The following is an 18,619-nucleotide window of genomic DNA, read 5'->3' as shown; positions in this document are numbered from 1 at the left end:
TGAAATGAGAAGCAAATCCATCTTAGCTGGTGCCGTTAATGTTCCAATTGAACCAACATCAAATGTTGACTCACGAACGACAAACAATATTGTCATAAAGAACTATAGTTCGGAGTGTTTGAAAGAAAAAGAACCAGAGCTGAAATCCGTGAATTTAAACACAGCTTCAAACGCTAACGCTACATCAGATGTTAAGTTAGAGTATCCACCACTGGACCAAATTCTTTCAAGAGAAGCCAACGACAACCCTTACATAAATGTTCAAACAAATCCTTCAGATAACGTAGACCATTACCTTCTTCAGTTATACCAAACAATTTTACTCAAAGACGATAAGAAGCTTTTGATAAATCTTATAAGTAAGAACCAAATAATTCTAACAAAGGAGGACCTTGAAAATGTTATATCACGAATAACAGGAAAGCAATGTGTCATTGACTATCTCGACCCTGAAATCGAATGCTGTGGTCAAACGCCAATATTCATGAAAATAGGTAACATCCGCATCATTGAAACACCAGGAACTACAGGAGTTGAGTTTAAGTATAAATATTCGAACGAGTATACAAAACTATCTACTTACTATAAGCTTTGTTTGAAATATGTTTTAGTAAATTAAAGCAACTTATAGTATCTATCCAAAACTTCTTCAACAGTATCGAACTCATCTTCATAATGCAAACCTAATCTTATTGACTTGGTGCAGTTTTCACTAACACAATATTTTTCTGTTCTCTTGACTGACATAACTAACTCATTTGTTTCATCAAACAGCAACAACCAAAGTTCATGACCTAATACATAACATTCATACTTTATATTTTTAGCTCTGAGTTCTCTTGTAAGCTGTTGCATTTAATATTTTCTAAAAAGTCAACTTCAACAGTCATTCGCACTGGTGCCTTCAGTTCTACAGGCTCTCCTTGAAAGTCAACAAGTCTGAATTGCATGTCTTTCAAATTATGAGGACTAATGCGAACCCATTTACCTAAATGAGTTGCTATGACAGGAACGTTTGGAATGAACATTGAATTGACTGCATAACAGAAGGATTTCTATTCTACTGAACCTTTACTATTAACTCCTGAAATACCTGTGACATTAGCTATTTTTGACTCAATGTACAAACAATTACCATAACATATGTATGGAACAGATTTCATCTCAATCGTTTTGTCAACACTTTTCAAAGGAAATGTCATATGGTATGCTCCCAAAAGAAGTTGTACTCTATGACTCATTCTTGGTATCTTAAACTCCTTCGCATAACTGAACTTCAAAACTCCTGCAATAAGTTTAACATTCATTAAGTTTTCTTCGTTATCCTTGTTTATTGTAGTATTTATGAGAGCATTTAACACTCCAGCTAATGTTTCCATCTTATATTCTACATTATTGTGAAATCTTATTTCGTGCTTCTTTCCATCTATTTCAAGCTCCATGAAATCTGTTTCGTCAGTTATAACGAATGAAGCAATAGTATTAAAGTCAACCATTCTGAATGCAAGTGGCTCATTCTGAAGACCTAAGTTTGTTTGTAGCTTTACTGTCCCGTATTCGTTTGGGTCTGTACTTTGCAAATAGAACAACATTTTATTCTCATTAAAATATGACTATTGCTGCATATGCGTATGAAGCTGACAGAGCTAAACGTTTATATTTTGGTCAATACTCTCTCACACTTACTGACAAATATATTGTTATTTCTGATGGAAATACCGAGAAATACATAACATGGAAGGACTATGAAAAGTTTGACCCTATTTTAACTCCATGTACTATGCCATTCATTGTAAATGGTGAAGTTGTCATGAAGAACGACACAACAGTATATAAGTCTGTATATGAAGCGTTAGAATATATGTTGAATTATAATCCCGAAAGATTTGACCCAAGCACTACACCATGTGCAATGCCTTTTATTAAGGACGGTGAAATCGTAAGAGTTCCGGATTCAACGGTTTACACTGTTCAAAACAGTTTACAAAACATTTTAGCGAATATCTTTAATTCAGAAACTACAGAAATAAAATTACCGTATATAACAGATGCTAAAGAAATTAAATCAAAAACAACAACATTATTTACGTCACTTAATGATTTAATGACTTATATCATTAATATTCCTGCACCAACTACAGCATTTGATCCAAACTCGACGATTTGCAGTGTACCTTTCATAAATGACAGTTCATTAATTACTTTAAGGGATTCGACAGTAAATGAATCATTAAAGGCGTCATTAATGAAAATCATTGATTTTAATTCATTCACGAATACATATAATTCATTCATTAATGTTTCATATGCTTCTAAAGAAGGTGAGCCAAAAACTATCAATAAAGCGGTGTATGAAATAAAAGCATCAACGACGAAATTGAATTCGTTAACTTTTGACGGTGATAGTTTCGTTAATGACATAACATCGGGGAAAACAATTTTAACGAAAGAATACTTAAAATCTCATGTTAGTGAGTTCGTTGAAATTGAAAAAGAAGGTGGAATTAAGTTCGATCCACTGAATTTCATTTTCAGCTTAGCGAATGCGGGTGTTAGTTTCGCTGAATGGACAACTATACAGAGTGAAATAAATAGTTTCCATATTAAAGCAATCATAAAAAATTTTATCGCCAATATATTCTAAAATTCCTTTAATTGTTACAGAATTTAAATCGTAACAAAGTGCAAAAGCATATTCTTCGATTCTTTTCACGTTTTCTGGGATTATTATATTATTCAGGGTTAACCCATAAAAACATCTTTCTCCTAAAGTTATAACATCATTTGGAATTTCATATTCTCCAGATGAATATTTAAATGAGCAAAATAAAATACTTTTGTTTGAAGAATAAATAGTATCATCCACGAGAATTAAATATTTGTTTTTATGATGAATTGAAATATTTTTAACCGCTGTACCAAAGAAAACATTTCCGTTGACTTTTGTAACATTTTCCGGAATTTCAAATGAAGTTATTAAAAAAGAACCGCTAAAAATGTTATCTAAATAAGTTAATTCTGAACCTTCTGCGAATGTAATACTTTGAAGACTAGTGAATTCACTAAATGCAGAATCTTGAATTATTTTCACAGAAGCTGGAATTGTTATACACTTTACTTTATCAATAAATCCAAAAGCAATTCCATGAATTTCTAAAAGTCCTTCTGGTAAAAGAATCTCTTCAACTGCATCACAAAAATAAAACGCATATGCTGATATGATTTTCAATTTATGACAAAAAGATAAATCAATTTTTGTAAGGTGATCGCAAAAACCAAAACCATTTGGACCAATTAATGTTAAATTAGGTTTTTCTTCAAAAGTAAATGAAATTAACGACTTTAGTCCATAGAAACAACTATATTCTACTATTTCACATTTTGCTGAAATTCTAAGATATGAAGAAGTATCGTTAACACTAGTAAGGTTTTTACCATCGGCTGAATAGCAGCTTGGATCAATATCCTTGTAAATAACTGCCAAAAAGAGCATATTCATCAAGCATCAATGCAAATATTTTTTTAGAATTTCGCATGTCAAAATTTATCAAAAAAAAATCGGCAAATATATTTTGAAACAGCTTGCTTTCCCATAAGTAATCACCATTTTACAAATTTATTTTAGTAATTTATTTCGATATTTTAGTTGGCATTTAAAATTTTTTTGAAAAATATGAAAAAATAAACAATTTATAATATATGAAACAAATATGCATATAGTGCTAGCTATTTTGAATATTTGAATCAATGAGAAAAAAATGCATAATGTTGGGATTTTTATCAGAATCAAAAATAGAAGATCCCATTTATGTAAATTTCATATCTTTATATTTCTGAATTCAATAATTAAAATTTCGATTTGAGCTTTGAGAAGAGAGTATGTGCTGATGATACTGGAGACGAATTCAAATTGAGAATTAAAACAGTGTTTACTTTATATATTGGGACGACAATCTGTAATAATGTTCATATTCATGTCTGGAAATTTTATTGATAAAGGAGCTCAATAAAAATGCAACGTATCAAAATTACTTTCTGCGTTTAACTCTAAGCATTGATTTATGCAGATTCAAGTTACCCCAATCTTTCGTTTGAGAATTGTTTACCACAATGAAGTTTCCTGTAAATACTTGAGAAGAAAGACCTGTATAATCTCTAGCCCAGATTGATATTGAATGATTTCCTTCGTTAAATGGGATCACTATCTTTTCTGTTATCCAACCATTTGATTGATATGCTTTTGTTTCATTTTTTGAAACACAATTATCAAAGCAATAAAAGATTGAATAATTTGAATTTTTATCAACATCTGTAACATTCATAGCAACATTAAATATTTTAGATCCTGTATTGAAAATGTTTGGAATTGAAATATTAGTAATAACAGGAGGGTGGAGAATTTCTACAGAATAGAGAGAAATTAAAATATTGAATATAATAGTTTCACTTGGTGTGATAGTAATATCTTTCCATGTATATGTAAATCTTCCCGAGACATCTATAAATGGTGTGTAATGATAATTATAATGATACTCCCCAAATCTATATATTTTCTGAGTGGATCCTTCTGTATACCAATATCTATAATTTGAATTATAAGATCCATACCAATAAGTAGAGACATTTTTAACTTGTTTGTCTCTATATAAAAATGTAATATCACCTTTTTTGTTAAGTTCAATCTTGATACCGTTATCGCCTTCAATGTTATAGGTGACTGCACGATCAACATTTAAACAAAATTCGTGTAAATATCAATTTTGTGATTTTGACGGTCTTCGTTTTTTACTAAATAAGCAGTATAAGGATAAGTTTCATTAGGAAATATTTTTCGAAATATCAATTCTTGAATGTTGTTTTTCCATTTTCCTTTCCTAAAATGTATTTTTCGTAACCATCAACAACAAAATTTGTAGAGAAAACTCCTCGGTATACCTAGTAAATTTTTCATTATTGTATTTTATATCGAAATTATTCTTATCATCAGTAAGAAAGAGAAATTTCAGTGCCATTTCATAAACTGTCAAAAAACGCCATTAATTGTGAATCCCGCAAAATGTGCATAAAATCGAAATATTTTGTGGCATTCTGAACAAATCACCACGTAAATAATACCAAACACTATCGTCTGTTTGTTCTTCTAATGGACCAAATGAATTTGAGTACTTTGGTGTGAAATATAACAAAAATGCTAAAATTGCAATATTAATAAGTAATTGTAACTTAAGGGATGATAATGCGAATGTTGGCTGCATTGTTGAAGGTGGATAAAGCTTTGTTTCTGTAAAAGTGAATTGATAAGTTAAACTAACATTTGTTCCTTCTTTGATAATGGGAGGTGTTTGTAATTTCTGTGCATACATTATCACTATAAGAAGTTTGGTGTCCAATTTCTTGACTTGGAACAATATCAATGATTTTATAATGAACTACATTTGATTTCACTTCCGTTGCGTATTGTATATCAAATTTGTATTTAGTAAGGAAGTATCTTCCTTCAGAAATATGAAATCCTTGTTTCATTTTGAAATTTTTCAACTGAAAATAAAGAAAGATAATCGTTTTCGGATAGGTAATTGAGTATTTCAGCTTGTTCTTCTGATAAAGTATGGAAGCATCTGCAAGAAAATTCTTGATCTTCTAAAAAATTAATGTTTTCTATGGTTTTAGTTCTGAAATCACCGAGAATATTTTGTCCAAATGACGACCTAATACTATTCGATGTATTACTTTGGCATATTGCGTTGCCAAAATTCAAATTATATTGGAAAGGAAATTTTTTCGATCGAATACCACTAAATTTTACATTAATATTGTCTGATGGCTGCAAAATTAACTGGTTCTGGTTATAATGGAAAAGAGCAATTGATCTTTTTGCAAAAAGAAAAAGCATCAATTATCTCTTTGAAAAAAAATGTTGTTAACTATTTGATATCGAAACCAGTAATTTTCAGCAGATTAAGAGAAGCTGAATAATTCCAATAAATCTCATAAAAGAGAATTTAAAATTTGAGCAAATAATCAAGCTCAAAGCTTTTTAAAAGAATCATGTGCTGAAGTTGTGGGTGTAGACAAGCGCCGATTAGAAGCAATAATTCTTCAAATATTAGAATTTAACAAAGATATTTATAGAATATAACAATATGTAATACTTTTGTGAGATTAAAATATTCATGAATCTTATTTTTGTGATGAATGAAATATTGGTCAATATATAGTTTCTTTTACTTGCAAAAATTGAAAGTAAAAAGTATTAATAATTTAAGAGAAAATCATCAGCAATTTGGATATCGATATTACTATTATTAAATATGAATTGGTCATCTTGTGGATCTAAGAAGTCAGGGAATCCATAGCTGGTATCATTAGAAGTAGGTTGAGAATTTACTCTATTGGGAGGAGTTGTAAGATCTGAAAGTAATTGAGTATCTTGATCATAGCGTTGTGTCTCTGTTCTAGTGTTTACAGGTTGATCTTCAACTCTCACTCCATTATCTTCAAGAAGTTGTATTTCTGAAGATTGAGGATTCCATGAGCACCGTAAGATGTTCCTTTCTACTTCATGATACTCCATTCCGATTGGCTCTGCTGTTTGTTTCAAATGCCCTCTGAAAGAATCGAATTTTGTAGTAAGAATCGACATTCCATTCTTTCCAATGCAGTATATAGTTCCTGAAACTTGACCATTTCGAACGTCATTGACCATGACAATGCGAGTGTGTAACTTAGATGTTTTACCCATCTTAAAAATGAAGAAAATATTTTTTTTAAATATCCATACGCCCTAAATTTTATGAGAAAAAATTGAATACTCTTTCAAAAAATTTCCAAGAAATCGAATTACACTATCCAAAACTAGACTCTTTTTTCTGTTTTAAATATGTTATTCGTATACTCTTTTATTTGCATACTTTTTTGAAAATTTGACATGGCAGACAAATTAATCCCACCAGACTGATTTTAGAACAATTTAGGAAGTATTGAAATTAAAATGAATATTTATCATATATTAAGTGCATATACCAAGTATAAAAAGCCAACTTTTACCTTTTGAAATTTTTTTGAAAGTGCATTCAATTTTTTTCGGGTCGTTATCGATTTTGTAATTTAATCGTTATCGTCTTTTTCTAAACGTGCATTTTGAAACTAAATCGCATATAACTTTAAAATGACTTAATATTTAAAGGTTTATGTGGTAAATATCAACGAAATGTAATATTAATATGTGCACCATATATGAATTACAGACATTTGAGCAATTCGAAATTTCATCGCGTTATATATTCATTTAAATTCGATCAAATCAACATTGCAATTATAAAACCATTACACATCCAGTCAATATTTTTCAATTTCATGCGAATTATATCATTATTACACATTTTAAAATGGCGAAATATAGTCCAAAAAATAAACTTCGTTTTAAACTCAATTCTCACACATATTCGGATTAAATCATATGTGACTCATATGATCATACATCTCATTTGAGGTCTAAAAAATGATTTACCGAGAAAACTTGCATTCGAACTAAAATTTACTAAATTTAATCAAATTGGTTTACAAACGTAAAGTTTATGTCAAACATTTACGTTTGTAAACTAATTGAGTAAATTTATAGCACTTTTTTTCTCGATGCAATAATTTGAACTACGAGTTTACCAAATTAGTTTACAAACGTAAAGTTTATGCCAAATATTTACGTTTGTAAACTAATTGAGTAAATTTATAGCACTTTTTTCTCGATGCAATAATTTGAACGACAAGTTAATGTAATTAGTGTTCTCAGGTTTACAATTCAATATGTCTATGCATATGATATATGCAAATTCTATAAATAAAATATTATTAAATAAAATTCTTTTCAATTCCTTAAAAATAGCGTTTCTTTTGAATAAAAAATGATTTTTAACTAATTTTAGGACTCTTTCTATTTCAAAAAAATACCTGAATTTAATTTTCTGATGCAAAATTTATGCTTTTTATCATGAAATTCTTTTTTTCAAAATTTTTTTGGATTTTTTTCCATTTTGAATATAGTTAATTTTACTTTATTTCACATTCTATTAAGAAATACTTAGGCCAATCTATGGCATTCCAAACGGGAACCGCGGTTGGTTACCATGGATTTCCGTCACCGGTCACATTTTAAAGATTTTTAAAGCCTTATAAAAATATGCTTTGTAAATCATTTTTTGTAAATCGGCAAAAATTTGGTAATTTTCTTCAACTAATAAATCTGCGAATAGCATTTATAATACAAGAACAATCTTTTAAAATGCGTTTGATTCATTTTTGTATAATTTCATATAGGCACATATATTCTTCCGGGACTTTCCGTGATTTTACCGTAAAATCATTAGTTTACACCAATTTTTCCGTATTTTGAATAGTTTACTGCACTTTTTCCGTAAAATTGAGTTACGGGAATCCGCAAAATTTCCGGACCTCATTTTTCATAGAATATAATAATAATATTTGATAAAAAGATATATTATTTATATTTTTGATTTTTGAATTACGGAAAAAGTGAATTGATAACTTGATTTTTTTATATGGTTAATTTTTCAAATGATATTATGAAGATCTAAAATATTAAAAGTAAAAAATTGAATTACGGAAAAAGTGAGGTCAAAAGTGAAATAAATTTGCAGAACAATTTTCATTGAAATAAGCTTTATTTTTCATTATTAATAACAATGCAAAAAAATATTTATCACAGGTTCAAAATTTAAAATTAAATATTTTAATAATTTACATCTTATTCTTTATTTTATATTTAACCCGTGAAAATATCATTTAAAAATTGAATATATTCAAAAAGCTTTATTTTTATTATGACTGCATGGGATCCTCATGTATATGATGAGTGGATTCCATTTAAGAAGACGAAATATCCACCAACTCCTGAAAAATTGGAAACAAAGTGTGGAAAAAATGTTTCACTACGATCGGCTATTATGAGAATGAGCCTAATCAATCAGACAAAGGAAGGCTCTTTACATACTGTGCCGAATGTAGTGAAACATTAGTTCAAGGGCAGTTCGTGCGATGCATTAAAAAAAGCAGGAAAAATGATTTTAAAGATCATAAGTGCAAATTTTTACTCCCAATGCCCAACTACGTTCCTGCGGAGCACCAAGTTGAGAATACTCAGCAAGCAGTTGGCTCTGGTAATGATCCTTCGTTAGAAGAGATCATTGCCAGGCTTATTGCGAGCCTAGATATAAGCCTTTATGCCACAATGAAGCCAGCATTTAAAAGCTTCCTAGAGAGCTTCGCCAAATGGCTTAAAAATAAAGTCAATCGCGAACAGGGCATCAACTTTACAATCCCAGACATTGAGTTCACACGGCGCGGTGTCAGAGAGGCATTGATTACTTTAGGCAAAACAGACTCCTCTCGGGGCCTAAAGTTCTGCGAGGAATTCCGCATCTTCTCAATTTCCCTGGACTGCGGAACACACAGCAGCTGTCATAGTCTATTCTCTTGTGTGTGCAATCCAGGCAAAACAGATCGCCACCAATTCTTCGACACAACAATTTCGACTAATTGGACATACGAGGACTACCATACATGGTTTGATTCTCTTAACGTTAATAAAAACCACGTAGCTGGAGTAGTCGGAGATGGTTTGCCAGCCCAGGTTAAAGGACTCTGCCACTGGAGGCCAGAAGGAGCCCTTTTCCCTGGCTTACAAACCGTGTACATTCGTTGCCTTAACCACGTCTTGAACAAAGTTAGTATGACTATCTTCAGTACTGTGGCACTGCGCGCCATCTTACTGAAGATATGTCAATCTGACACTTTACAAAACCGTTAACGTATATTTTACAACACAACCATAACACCAACTTAACCTTAAATATTTACAAAGCCACCAACCACTAACGACTTCACTAACGAATTCACTAACGAATTCACTACCGTCCTCACTAAATAAAAATAACCTTATTTTTATTTTTTTAAATTTTTTATTTCATTACAAAGACATGTCTGACTACATTTACTATGACTCTTTCCCAGAACGTTTCCGTGAGCTGTTTAAAACTCAAGTAAAACTGAGGAACATGCATTTTAACAAAGACAGACCCATTGACGATGAAAGAAACCCTGAATATATTACAATCCCATATGACGCAAAGTTCATTGCATACATTCCTTATGGTCGCAGAGGAACGAAAACTATTTCAACAAAGAACAAAAATTATTTCTGGAGCGATGAAGAAAATTGCCTTATCTACATAAATGCATACTTAAATAAAGCTACATATTGTACAAAAGAAGGTTGGACTGGATTTGAGCTCTACATATACGACGACGATGGAAACAGACGTTGTGTATACCCATACGATAATATGTACCATTGTTTTCATCAAGCATTAAACGAATACATAGTCAGTAAGGGTCTCATTCCTGTTGAGTAGATATGCTTTATTTTTGTTCTGTCATTTATATACAAATAAATGATATCACCACCCTCACACGTATGAAAACATAGCACAAAAATAAATTTAGGTGAAGTGGTGAGATCTCACCTCTTTTTTCACCTCTTTTTTCACCCTGTTGAATTCATTGCTTTATAACTCTCTTCCTTGGTTTCTTTTTAGTTGCTTTCTTCACGTCTGTCTCCAACTTGACTGTCTTTCTTCTTCGGCCGTAATGATACCAGTTACTTCCACCAGTCAATGGGTCAAATGGTCTTTCGTAAGGGTTTCCATACATTCCATAGGGACCATACGGAAGAACTACTGGTGGAGAAGAAACATTTTCTTTAGTTCCATCGAATCTATTTAAATGCATTGTTTCACCTTTCATCTGGTCATTAAAGTCTTTTGCGTGTTTTGCAAACTCATCGTCCTTTCCTAAAGCATTTTCTGACTCAGTCGCAACCAAATTGGATGCTTTATTTATGAGCCCTATTTTATTTAATCTTAACTTCTTTGCAACCCAGCCTCCAATCTTCCTTTATTTGCATCTAATGTCTTCGAAACCCTTCCTCCACTCATTTTATTTACTGCGTCATAAGCTCCAAGTGCTTTTGCTCCAAATGCTAATGCTTTTGTTCCCATTGCGCCTAAAGCTGCCCAAGCTACCATTTACACCATATTAAAATCATCTCTCTTCAATATTATCTCATAAAAGTTCTCGTTACTGGAGAAAGTCAATGAAACATAAACATTCTCACGGCTTCGCCCTCACCGCTTTGCGGTCTATCTAACTTCTTTCTTATCTCATCTATTCTCAATAAAATGTCTGAACAATTGCTAACATCTTCTACAACAGTTATTTCATCATGAATGACCTTCAAGAACAAGCTCATTTAATATGCAATTAAAATCATCTCAATAATGAGTCCATCCTTTCCATCTTTAGGTAGCACAACATCTTTCATTGAAGAAGGTTCGACAAGTCTTATGTTAAACTTACTGACAAAGTTTGTTATACTATAATGCTTCGGCGGCGAATACATGTAGTTTGAAAGACATAATATAGATTCTTCAGCAAATTCACTTATACTGGATTTTATAACAATGTTCTCACGAGACCAAATACCACCAATTGAAATCTTGTAAGCAATCCTGCTGAACCTTCTACTGTAAACGTCGATGGTAACATTCCACGAAGGTCATCTATTGACATTGTTGAGTCACTGTATTTAAATATTTTCTTAAAGCAATCGTCATTATCTAACCATGCAATAGCTTTGAAGTTTTCATTCGAATATACATCTGCTTCATTAAATGTAAATCCTGACTTCTTTGCAGAGATGACTTTAAAATCTATTGAGTTTGTTTCAAAATTATATGCTATGGTAACTTCTGAAGGTAATGGATGTCCTTCCGCAGTCAGTTGTTCTCTCACTACCGTTTGAAGCTTTGTATTAAAAACTTTCATGTCATCTCCTGTATCTAAGTTCACATACACAGCAACAGGGAAAACTATCTTGCTTCTTTGTTTCATCATTATATCTCAAAACATTAAAGTTCTTCAATAATATTGTTCTTCCTGCTGGAATACTTCGAACCTGTCTGATTTCAATAGCTTTCTCACCTCCTACATACTCTACCCAGTGTCTTGGATATTCATAAGTATACTGACTTTCTTGAATTTTGGTTGGTTTCATCATAACATGTTCATAGTATATCTTTATACTCTTGTCAGTTAGACTCGGTGCTATGTTCTGAATATTTCTGACTTGCATTTTTAATGGAGATAAAATGAAGCATTTAATACATGACGTAGATGAAGACATGAATGAAACTACAGACAAACTTAACTCTTCTCTCATTCTTCCTTTCAGTAAGGACTATGAGTTCTGTTCAAATGGTGTTTATTTCTATTGTGGAAAGATGGGTCAGGAAAGACATTCAACCTCATTCGTCATATACTCATAACAGAACGTTTAGGAAACGACTCTTACTATGACCAAATCATTATATCAGCAACTTCAGACTCTATGGACTCAACAGCGAAAACATTTATGTCAAAAGTTCAAGCCTCTGTCGTTAAAGTTCCAGACAGTGAACTCATTGAATTTCTTCAACGTTACATTCGACGTAAGAGGAAATATTATGCCATCGTTGAATTTATACAGTCAGGAATGCAAAAGACTTCTGAGGAGATGGAAAGAATTATTGACAAACACCACTTACGTCAATACTCAGGAGTTTACGATATGAAACGACTTACAAACTACATTCTGTCAAAACTTTCAAAATACCCCTTCAAAAAATATCCTCAAACACTTTATTAGTTTGTGATGATTTCGCTGGTAAAGGTTTAGTGTCAAAGCCTGACTCACCATTAGCTAACATCATAACTAAAGTCAGACATTACCACTTAACTGTAGCAATACTTATGCAAACATGGCGTTTTCTTGCTTTAAACATAAAACGTCTCATAACTGACTTCGTTATCTTTCAAGGTTTCTCACGTTATGATATTGAACTCATTTGGAAACAGTCAGGTATAACATTACCTTTTGAAGAAATTTGGGAAGCATATAAGTCTCTCATCTCTCCTCGTTCATACCTTGAGATTCATATCATGACTAATACCATTAAAGTCAAAAATATTCCATGGGAACGACCAACATTGTTTTAAATTTATGCTTTATTGACTGATGGTAAACAAATTCCATGCATCTCTGTCGCCATTTCTGTTAATATTTTTGCTGTCATTCATATCATCCACTTCCCCATCCGTTAGCTTTTGAGGATATGCGTTAGAATAGCTGTTCTTAAATGAAGGCTTTTCACCTTTGAGAGCATAAACTCTATAACTTTCTGCATACTTTATGTTTGAACCTCCTGAGCCATCATTGACATAAATTTTTATAGGCTTCCACCCTTTGTTCATATTCCTGCTTCTTCCCTTTGCTCTTTTGTTCAGTAGTTCTACATCTTTATACACAGCTCCTGTCTCAGTGAATTCAACAATATTTTCATTCGTTAGCTTTACATTCAAACCCTTGTCGAGTATATTGTTCATTTCATACATATAAAAGGTTTTTATTCTATATGAAATGAGAAGCAAATCCATCTTAGCTGGTGCCGTTAATGTTCCAATTGAACCAACATCAAATGTTGACTCACGAACGACAAACAATATTGTCATAAAGAACTATAGTTCGAGTGTTTGAAAGAAAAAGAACCAGAGCTGAAATCCGTGAATTTAAACACAGCTTCAAACGCTAACGCTACATCAGATGTTAAGTTAGAGTATCCACCACTGGACCAAATTCTTTCAAGAGAAGCCAACGACAACCCTTACATAAATGTTCAAACAAATCCTTCAGATAACGTAGACCATTACCTTCTTCAGTTATACCAAACAATTTTACTCAAAGACGATAAGAAGCTTTTGATAAATCTTATAAGTAAGAACCAAATAATTCTAACAAAGGAGGACCTTGAAAATGTTATATCACGAATAACAGGAAAGCAATGTGTCATTGACTATCTCGACCCTGAAATCGAATGCTGTGGTCAAACGCCAATATTCATGAAAATAGGTAACATCCGCATCATTGAAACACCAGGAACTACAGGAGTTGAGTTTAAGTATAAATATTCGAACGAGTATACAAAACTATCTACTTACTATAAGCTTTGTTTGAAATATGTTTTAGTAAATTAAAGCAACTTATAGTATCTATCCAAAACTTCTTCAACAGTATCGAACTCATCTTCATAATGCAAACCTAATCTTATTGACTTGGTGCAGTTTTCACTAACACAATATTTTTCTGTTCTCTTGACTGACATAACTAACTCATTTGTTTCATCAAACAGCAACAACCAAAGTTCATGACCTAATACATAACATTCATACTTTATATTTTTAGCTCTGAGTTCTCTTGTAAGCTGTTGCATTTAATATTTTCTAAAAAGTCAACTTCAACAGTCATTCGCACTGGTGCCTTCAGTTCTACAGGCTCTCCTTGAAAGTCAACAAGTCTGAATTGCATGTCTTTCAAATTATGAGGACTAATGCGAACCCATTTACCTAAATGAGTTGCTATGACAGGAACGTTTGGAATGAACATTGAATTGACTGCATAACAGAAGGATTTATTCTACTGAACCTTTACTATTAACTCCTGAAATACCTGTGACATTAGCTATTTTTGACTCAATGTACAAACAATTACCATAACATACGTATGGAACAGATTTCATCTCAATCGTTTTGTCAACACTTTTCAAAGGAAATGTCATATGGTATGCTCCCAAAAGAAGTTGTACTCTATGACTCATTCTTGGTATCTTAAACTCCTTCGCATAACTGAACTTCAAAACTCCTGCAATAAGTTTAACATTCATTAAGTTTTCTTCGTTATCCTTGTTTATTGTAGTATTTATGAGAGCATTTAACACTCCAGCTAATGTTTCCATCTTATATTCTACATTATTGTGAAATCTTATTTCGTGCTTCTTTCCATCTATTTCAAGCTCCATGAAATCTGTTTCGTCAGTTATAACGAATGAAGCATAGTATTAAGTCAACCATTCTGAATGCAAGTGGCTCATTCTGAAGACCTAAGTTTGTTTGTAGCTTTACTGTCCCGTATTCGTTTGGGTCTGTACTTTGCAAATAGAACAACATTTTATTCTCATTAAAATATGAGTATTGCTGCATATGCGTATGAAGCTGACAGAGCTAAACGTTTATATTTTGGTCAATACTCTCTCACACTTACTGACAAATATATTGTTATTTCTGATGGAAATACCGAGAAATACATAACATGGAAGGACTATGAAAAGTTTGACCCTATTTTAACTCCATGTACTATGCCATTCATTGTAAATGGTGAAGTTGTCATGAAGAACGACACAACAGTATATAAGTCTGTATATGAAGCGTTAGAATATATGTTGAATTATAATCCCGAAAGATTTGACCCAAGCACTACACCATGTGCAATGCCTTTTATTAAGGACGGTGAAATCGTAAGAGTTCCGGATTCAACGGTTTACACAGCTGTTCAAAACAGTTTACAAAACATTTTAGCGAATATCTTTAATTCAGAAACTACAGAAATAAAATTACCGTATATAACAGATGCTAAAGAAATTAAATCAAAAACAACAACATTATTTACGTCACTTAATGATTTAATGACTTATATCATTAATATTCCTGCACCAACTACAGCATTTGATCCAAACTCGACGATTTGCAGTGTACCTTTCATAAATGACAGTTCATTAATTACTTTAAGGGATTCGACAGTAAATGAATCATTAAAGGCGTCATTAATGAAAATCATTGATTTTAATTCATTCACGAATACATATAATTCATTCATTAATGTTTCATATGCTTCTAAAGAAGGTGAGCCAAAAACTATCAATAAAGCGGTGTATGAAATAAAAGCATCAACGACGAAATTGAATTCGTTAACTTTTGACGGTGATAGTTTCGTTAATGACATAACATCGGGGAAAACAATTTTAACGAAAGAATACTTAAAATCTCATGTTAGTGAGTTCGTTGAAATTGAAAAAGAAGGTGGAATTAAGTTCGATCCACTGAATTTCATTTTCAGCTTAGCGAATGCGGGTGTTAGTTTCGCTGAATGGACAACTATACAAAGTGAAATAAATGCAATATGGACGTTTTTGGGGTCAAAAGCGGGAATGGGTGAGCTTGTAAATGCTGCAAGAACATTAGGTGAAACAGGAAATTTTGTAGATGGTTTTAAAAGACTTGTTTCAAATGTTTTAACAAACACAAAGAAATTATTTAGATATACCATACATAACGGTCAGATTTTCGAACAGATAGCAACAAACCCTCCGGTTATGGCTGCGTTGATGATGGTTAGAGATATAAAACCACGTAACGACGGGAACAAAGAACATGAACAACAGGATACTGGTCGGGTTATTCGAGACATTAAAAACGTGTATCCTGAAGTTATTGATTTATTTAGAGGAGTTAATGATTCAATTTCAAAACATTCTATAACCCTCGATGAAGAGAATAAATTAACAGATTATATATTCGTCATTATTGCAGAATTAATGAAGAGAATAAATGAAAAAGGAATTGGTGATATCATTAATGTCAGCGATGTAATGATGAAAAGAAATTTTGACTCATTATTTACAAAACCGAAAACAGAATATAGTCTTTATGACGTAATTACCGAATTAATGAAAAAGATTAATGATAATAAGAGTTCTGGCGGAAGAGTTGAATTAGAAGTGAATGATGTTAATGAGAAATTAGCCGAAAAAGCAGACAAAAATGAGCTTTTAGCTCTGAGTGATAAAGTCAAGAACCACGTTCATTATATAACTTCAGACGAACAGATTATAACGGACTACCATGGATATTTAACACGAAGTGATGAAGTGAAGACGGAAGACCCCAATGAAAGAAGATATAAATACATTCGTGCTAAAGGTTATGACATAAGCTGTACTGTACAGTATGACACGGGTAAAGCACCAGAAGCATTTAGTTATAACGATGAAATTTATGCCTCTACTTTCTCTGTTAAAGGTGTATTAGTTGAACCAAGATTTACTTTGAGAGTTAAGTCAAAAATAACGTTTGAAGATGCTATTAAAAGTAAAGCTGACAAAGATGAACTTGACGCAACCAACAAAGTTTTGAAATCTCATAAACACAATATCTCCGATATAAATGAACTTCAAGCTACATTAAATAGTAAAGCTGACAAGAACCATACACATGAATCCTTCACTACTGTTAGAGCAGACGACATAATATTGAACTATACCCTTGGTTCAAGTGCACCTTTAGAGAATCCAAGTACAAGCGTAAAAGATACACTAAACTCCTTAAATAGTAAATGTATGAACATTGAAGGTCATGTCAGAAACTTTGAAACACATGAACTACCAGCAATGTTAGATAAAAAAGCAGATAAAGAACATACACATAACTCCTTCTCAACTGTTGCTATAGAAAGTGTTGAAGGAACGGTTGGCGGAACTGGTGGGGATGCATTATATTATAAACCTCCTAACTTTCCACAAGGTTTAACATCGAATGAAAACATAACAACGAAGAAAGAAATTAGCTGTAAAAATGTTTATGTCATGGATGATGAAAATAATGTTAAATTCACTGCTCAAGATTTATATGATAAGAAAGCAGACAAAACAGAGCTTCAAACATTAAAGACTGAAATACTTCAAACATTATATCCTATAGGCTCTATTTATACGTCGATGAATTCAACAAATCCAGAAACAGTTTTAGGTTTTGGTACGTGGAAGCAGATTGTAGATAAATTCTTATACTGTGCTAGATATTCAAAGCAAACAGGAGGTTCGAAGAAAATTAAAGAAGCAAACTTACCCCCACACACTCATACAGGAACTACAAACTTTTCTGGCGACCATAGCCACTCATTAAGAGACCACCCATTATACAACTCAGACTATGAAGCTGGCAATGACGTTTTATCTCCATCTTATAACAATTCAGCAAAAAAGATTTTTCGACAAACTGAACCGGGAGGAAATCATTCACACACTTTCACAACAAATCCAACAGGCTCGGGTGCAGATTATATGCCACCATTTGTGACTATATTCGCATGGTACCGCGTTCAATGAACGCGCTTGAGCCTAGAATAAAATCTTTAACTTTACATAAATGAGCTTGAAAGAAGTATTCGAACAACATCCATGGAGGTCATTTAAGAAGTTCAATGAAGCAGCAAAAAGTTGGGGATTTACTAACAGAGCTGAAGTTAAAAAGTTCTTTGACAAAAATGTTGTACATCAAACAAAAATAAACCCTTACGACTACTTTTTACCAATTTACTCCAACACTCCTGACGCATACCAATTTGACACTCTCATTCAAAGCAGAAAAGGAGGACATAAACCATTCCTCATCTTCATTAATGTTAACACTCGTAAAGCTTGCATATAATGAAAAATAAAGGAACTCGTGAAGTGTTAAGAGTTTTACAAAAGTTTGTAGCAGAACATAGCCCAAGTACTTTAACATCAGACCAAGACAGTGCATACCTCAGTAATGAAATCACAGAATTTCTCATTAAGCATAACATAACTCACTACACTACTGAAGACCATAACCATAACATACTCGGCATCATAAACCG

At 32.2% G+C, this 18,619-nt stretch overlaps 4 protein-coding genes and 5 pseudogenes across 9 annotated transcripts, besides 3 other annotated features; 5 read left to right on the top strand and 4 right to left on the bottom strand.

The window, feature by feature from the left end:
* Window positions 1–2,596: part of a mobile genetic element that runs on past the window's edge.
* TVAGG3_0690430 (uncharacterized protein) lies at window positions 5–529 on the top strand (the record flags this gene model as incomplete). The annotated part of the gene is made up of 1 exon (XM_051243029.1): window positions 5–529. A coding segment is annotated over one exon (525 nt), but the record flags the coding sequence as incomplete, so codon positions are not given.
* Window positions 816–1,307, bottom strand: TVAGG3_0690420 (annotated as a pseudogene). The gene has a single exon. A coding segment is annotated over exon 1 (492 nt).
* Window positions 2,597–7,085: 4,489 nt separating the features above from the next.
* Window positions 7,086–8,088: a mobile genetic element.
* Window positions 8,089–9,738: 1,650 nt separating this feature from the next.
* Window positions 9,739–18,619: part of a mobile genetic element that runs on past the window's edge.
* Window positions 10,071–10,427, top strand: TVAGG3_0690390 (uncharacterized protein; the record flags this gene model as incomplete). The annotated part of the gene is made up of 1 exon (XM_001290356.2): window positions 10,071–10,427. The coding sequence occupies one exon, from the start codon at window positions 10,071–10,073 to the stop codon at window positions 10,425–10,427; it is 357 nt and encodes a 118-aa protein (XP_001290357.2).
* TVAGG3_0690380 lies at window positions 10,624–11,099 on the bottom strand (annotated as a pseudogene). Its single transcript has one exon. A coding segment is annotated over exon 1 (476 nt).
* TVAGG3_0690370 lies at window positions 11,606–12,205 on the bottom strand (annotated as a pseudogene). Its single transcript has one exon. A coding segment is annotated over exon 1 (600 nt).
* Window positions 12,255–12,775, top strand: TVAGG3_0690360 (annotated as a pseudogene). The gene has a single exon. A coding segment is annotated over exon 1 (521 nt).
* On the bottom strand, window positions 14,339–14,900 carry TVAGG3_0690350 (annotated as a pseudogene). The gene has a single exon. A coding segment is annotated over exon 1 (562 nt).
* On the top strand, window positions 15,129–15,552 carry TVAGG3_0690340 (organellar and viral DNA polymerase type B; the record flags this gene model as incomplete). Its single annotated transcript, XM_051243028.1, has 1 exon — window positions 15,129–15,552. A coding segment is annotated over one exon (424 nt), but the record flags the coding sequence as incomplete, so codon positions are not given.
* On the top strand, window positions 16,668–18,104 carry TVAGG3_0690330 (keratin-associated protein family; the record flags this gene model as incomplete). Its single annotated transcript, XM_051243027.1, has 1 exon — window positions 16,668–18,104. One exon carries the CDS (start codon window positions 16,668–16,670, stop codon window positions 18,102–18,104), a length of 1,437 nt encoding a protein of 478 aa, XP_051089614.1.

Source organism: Trichomonas vaginalis, chromosome III (genome assembly GCF_026262505.1).
Source record: "Trichomonas vaginalis G3 chromosome III, whole genome shotgun sequence".
Classification (NCBI taxonomy): domain Eukaryota; phylum Parabasalia; order Trichomonadida; family Trichomonadidae; genus Trichomonas; species Trichomonas vaginalis.
Note: the sequence above shows the minus strand (reverse complement) of the source record. Positions and strands in the feature narration are given on the sequence as shown.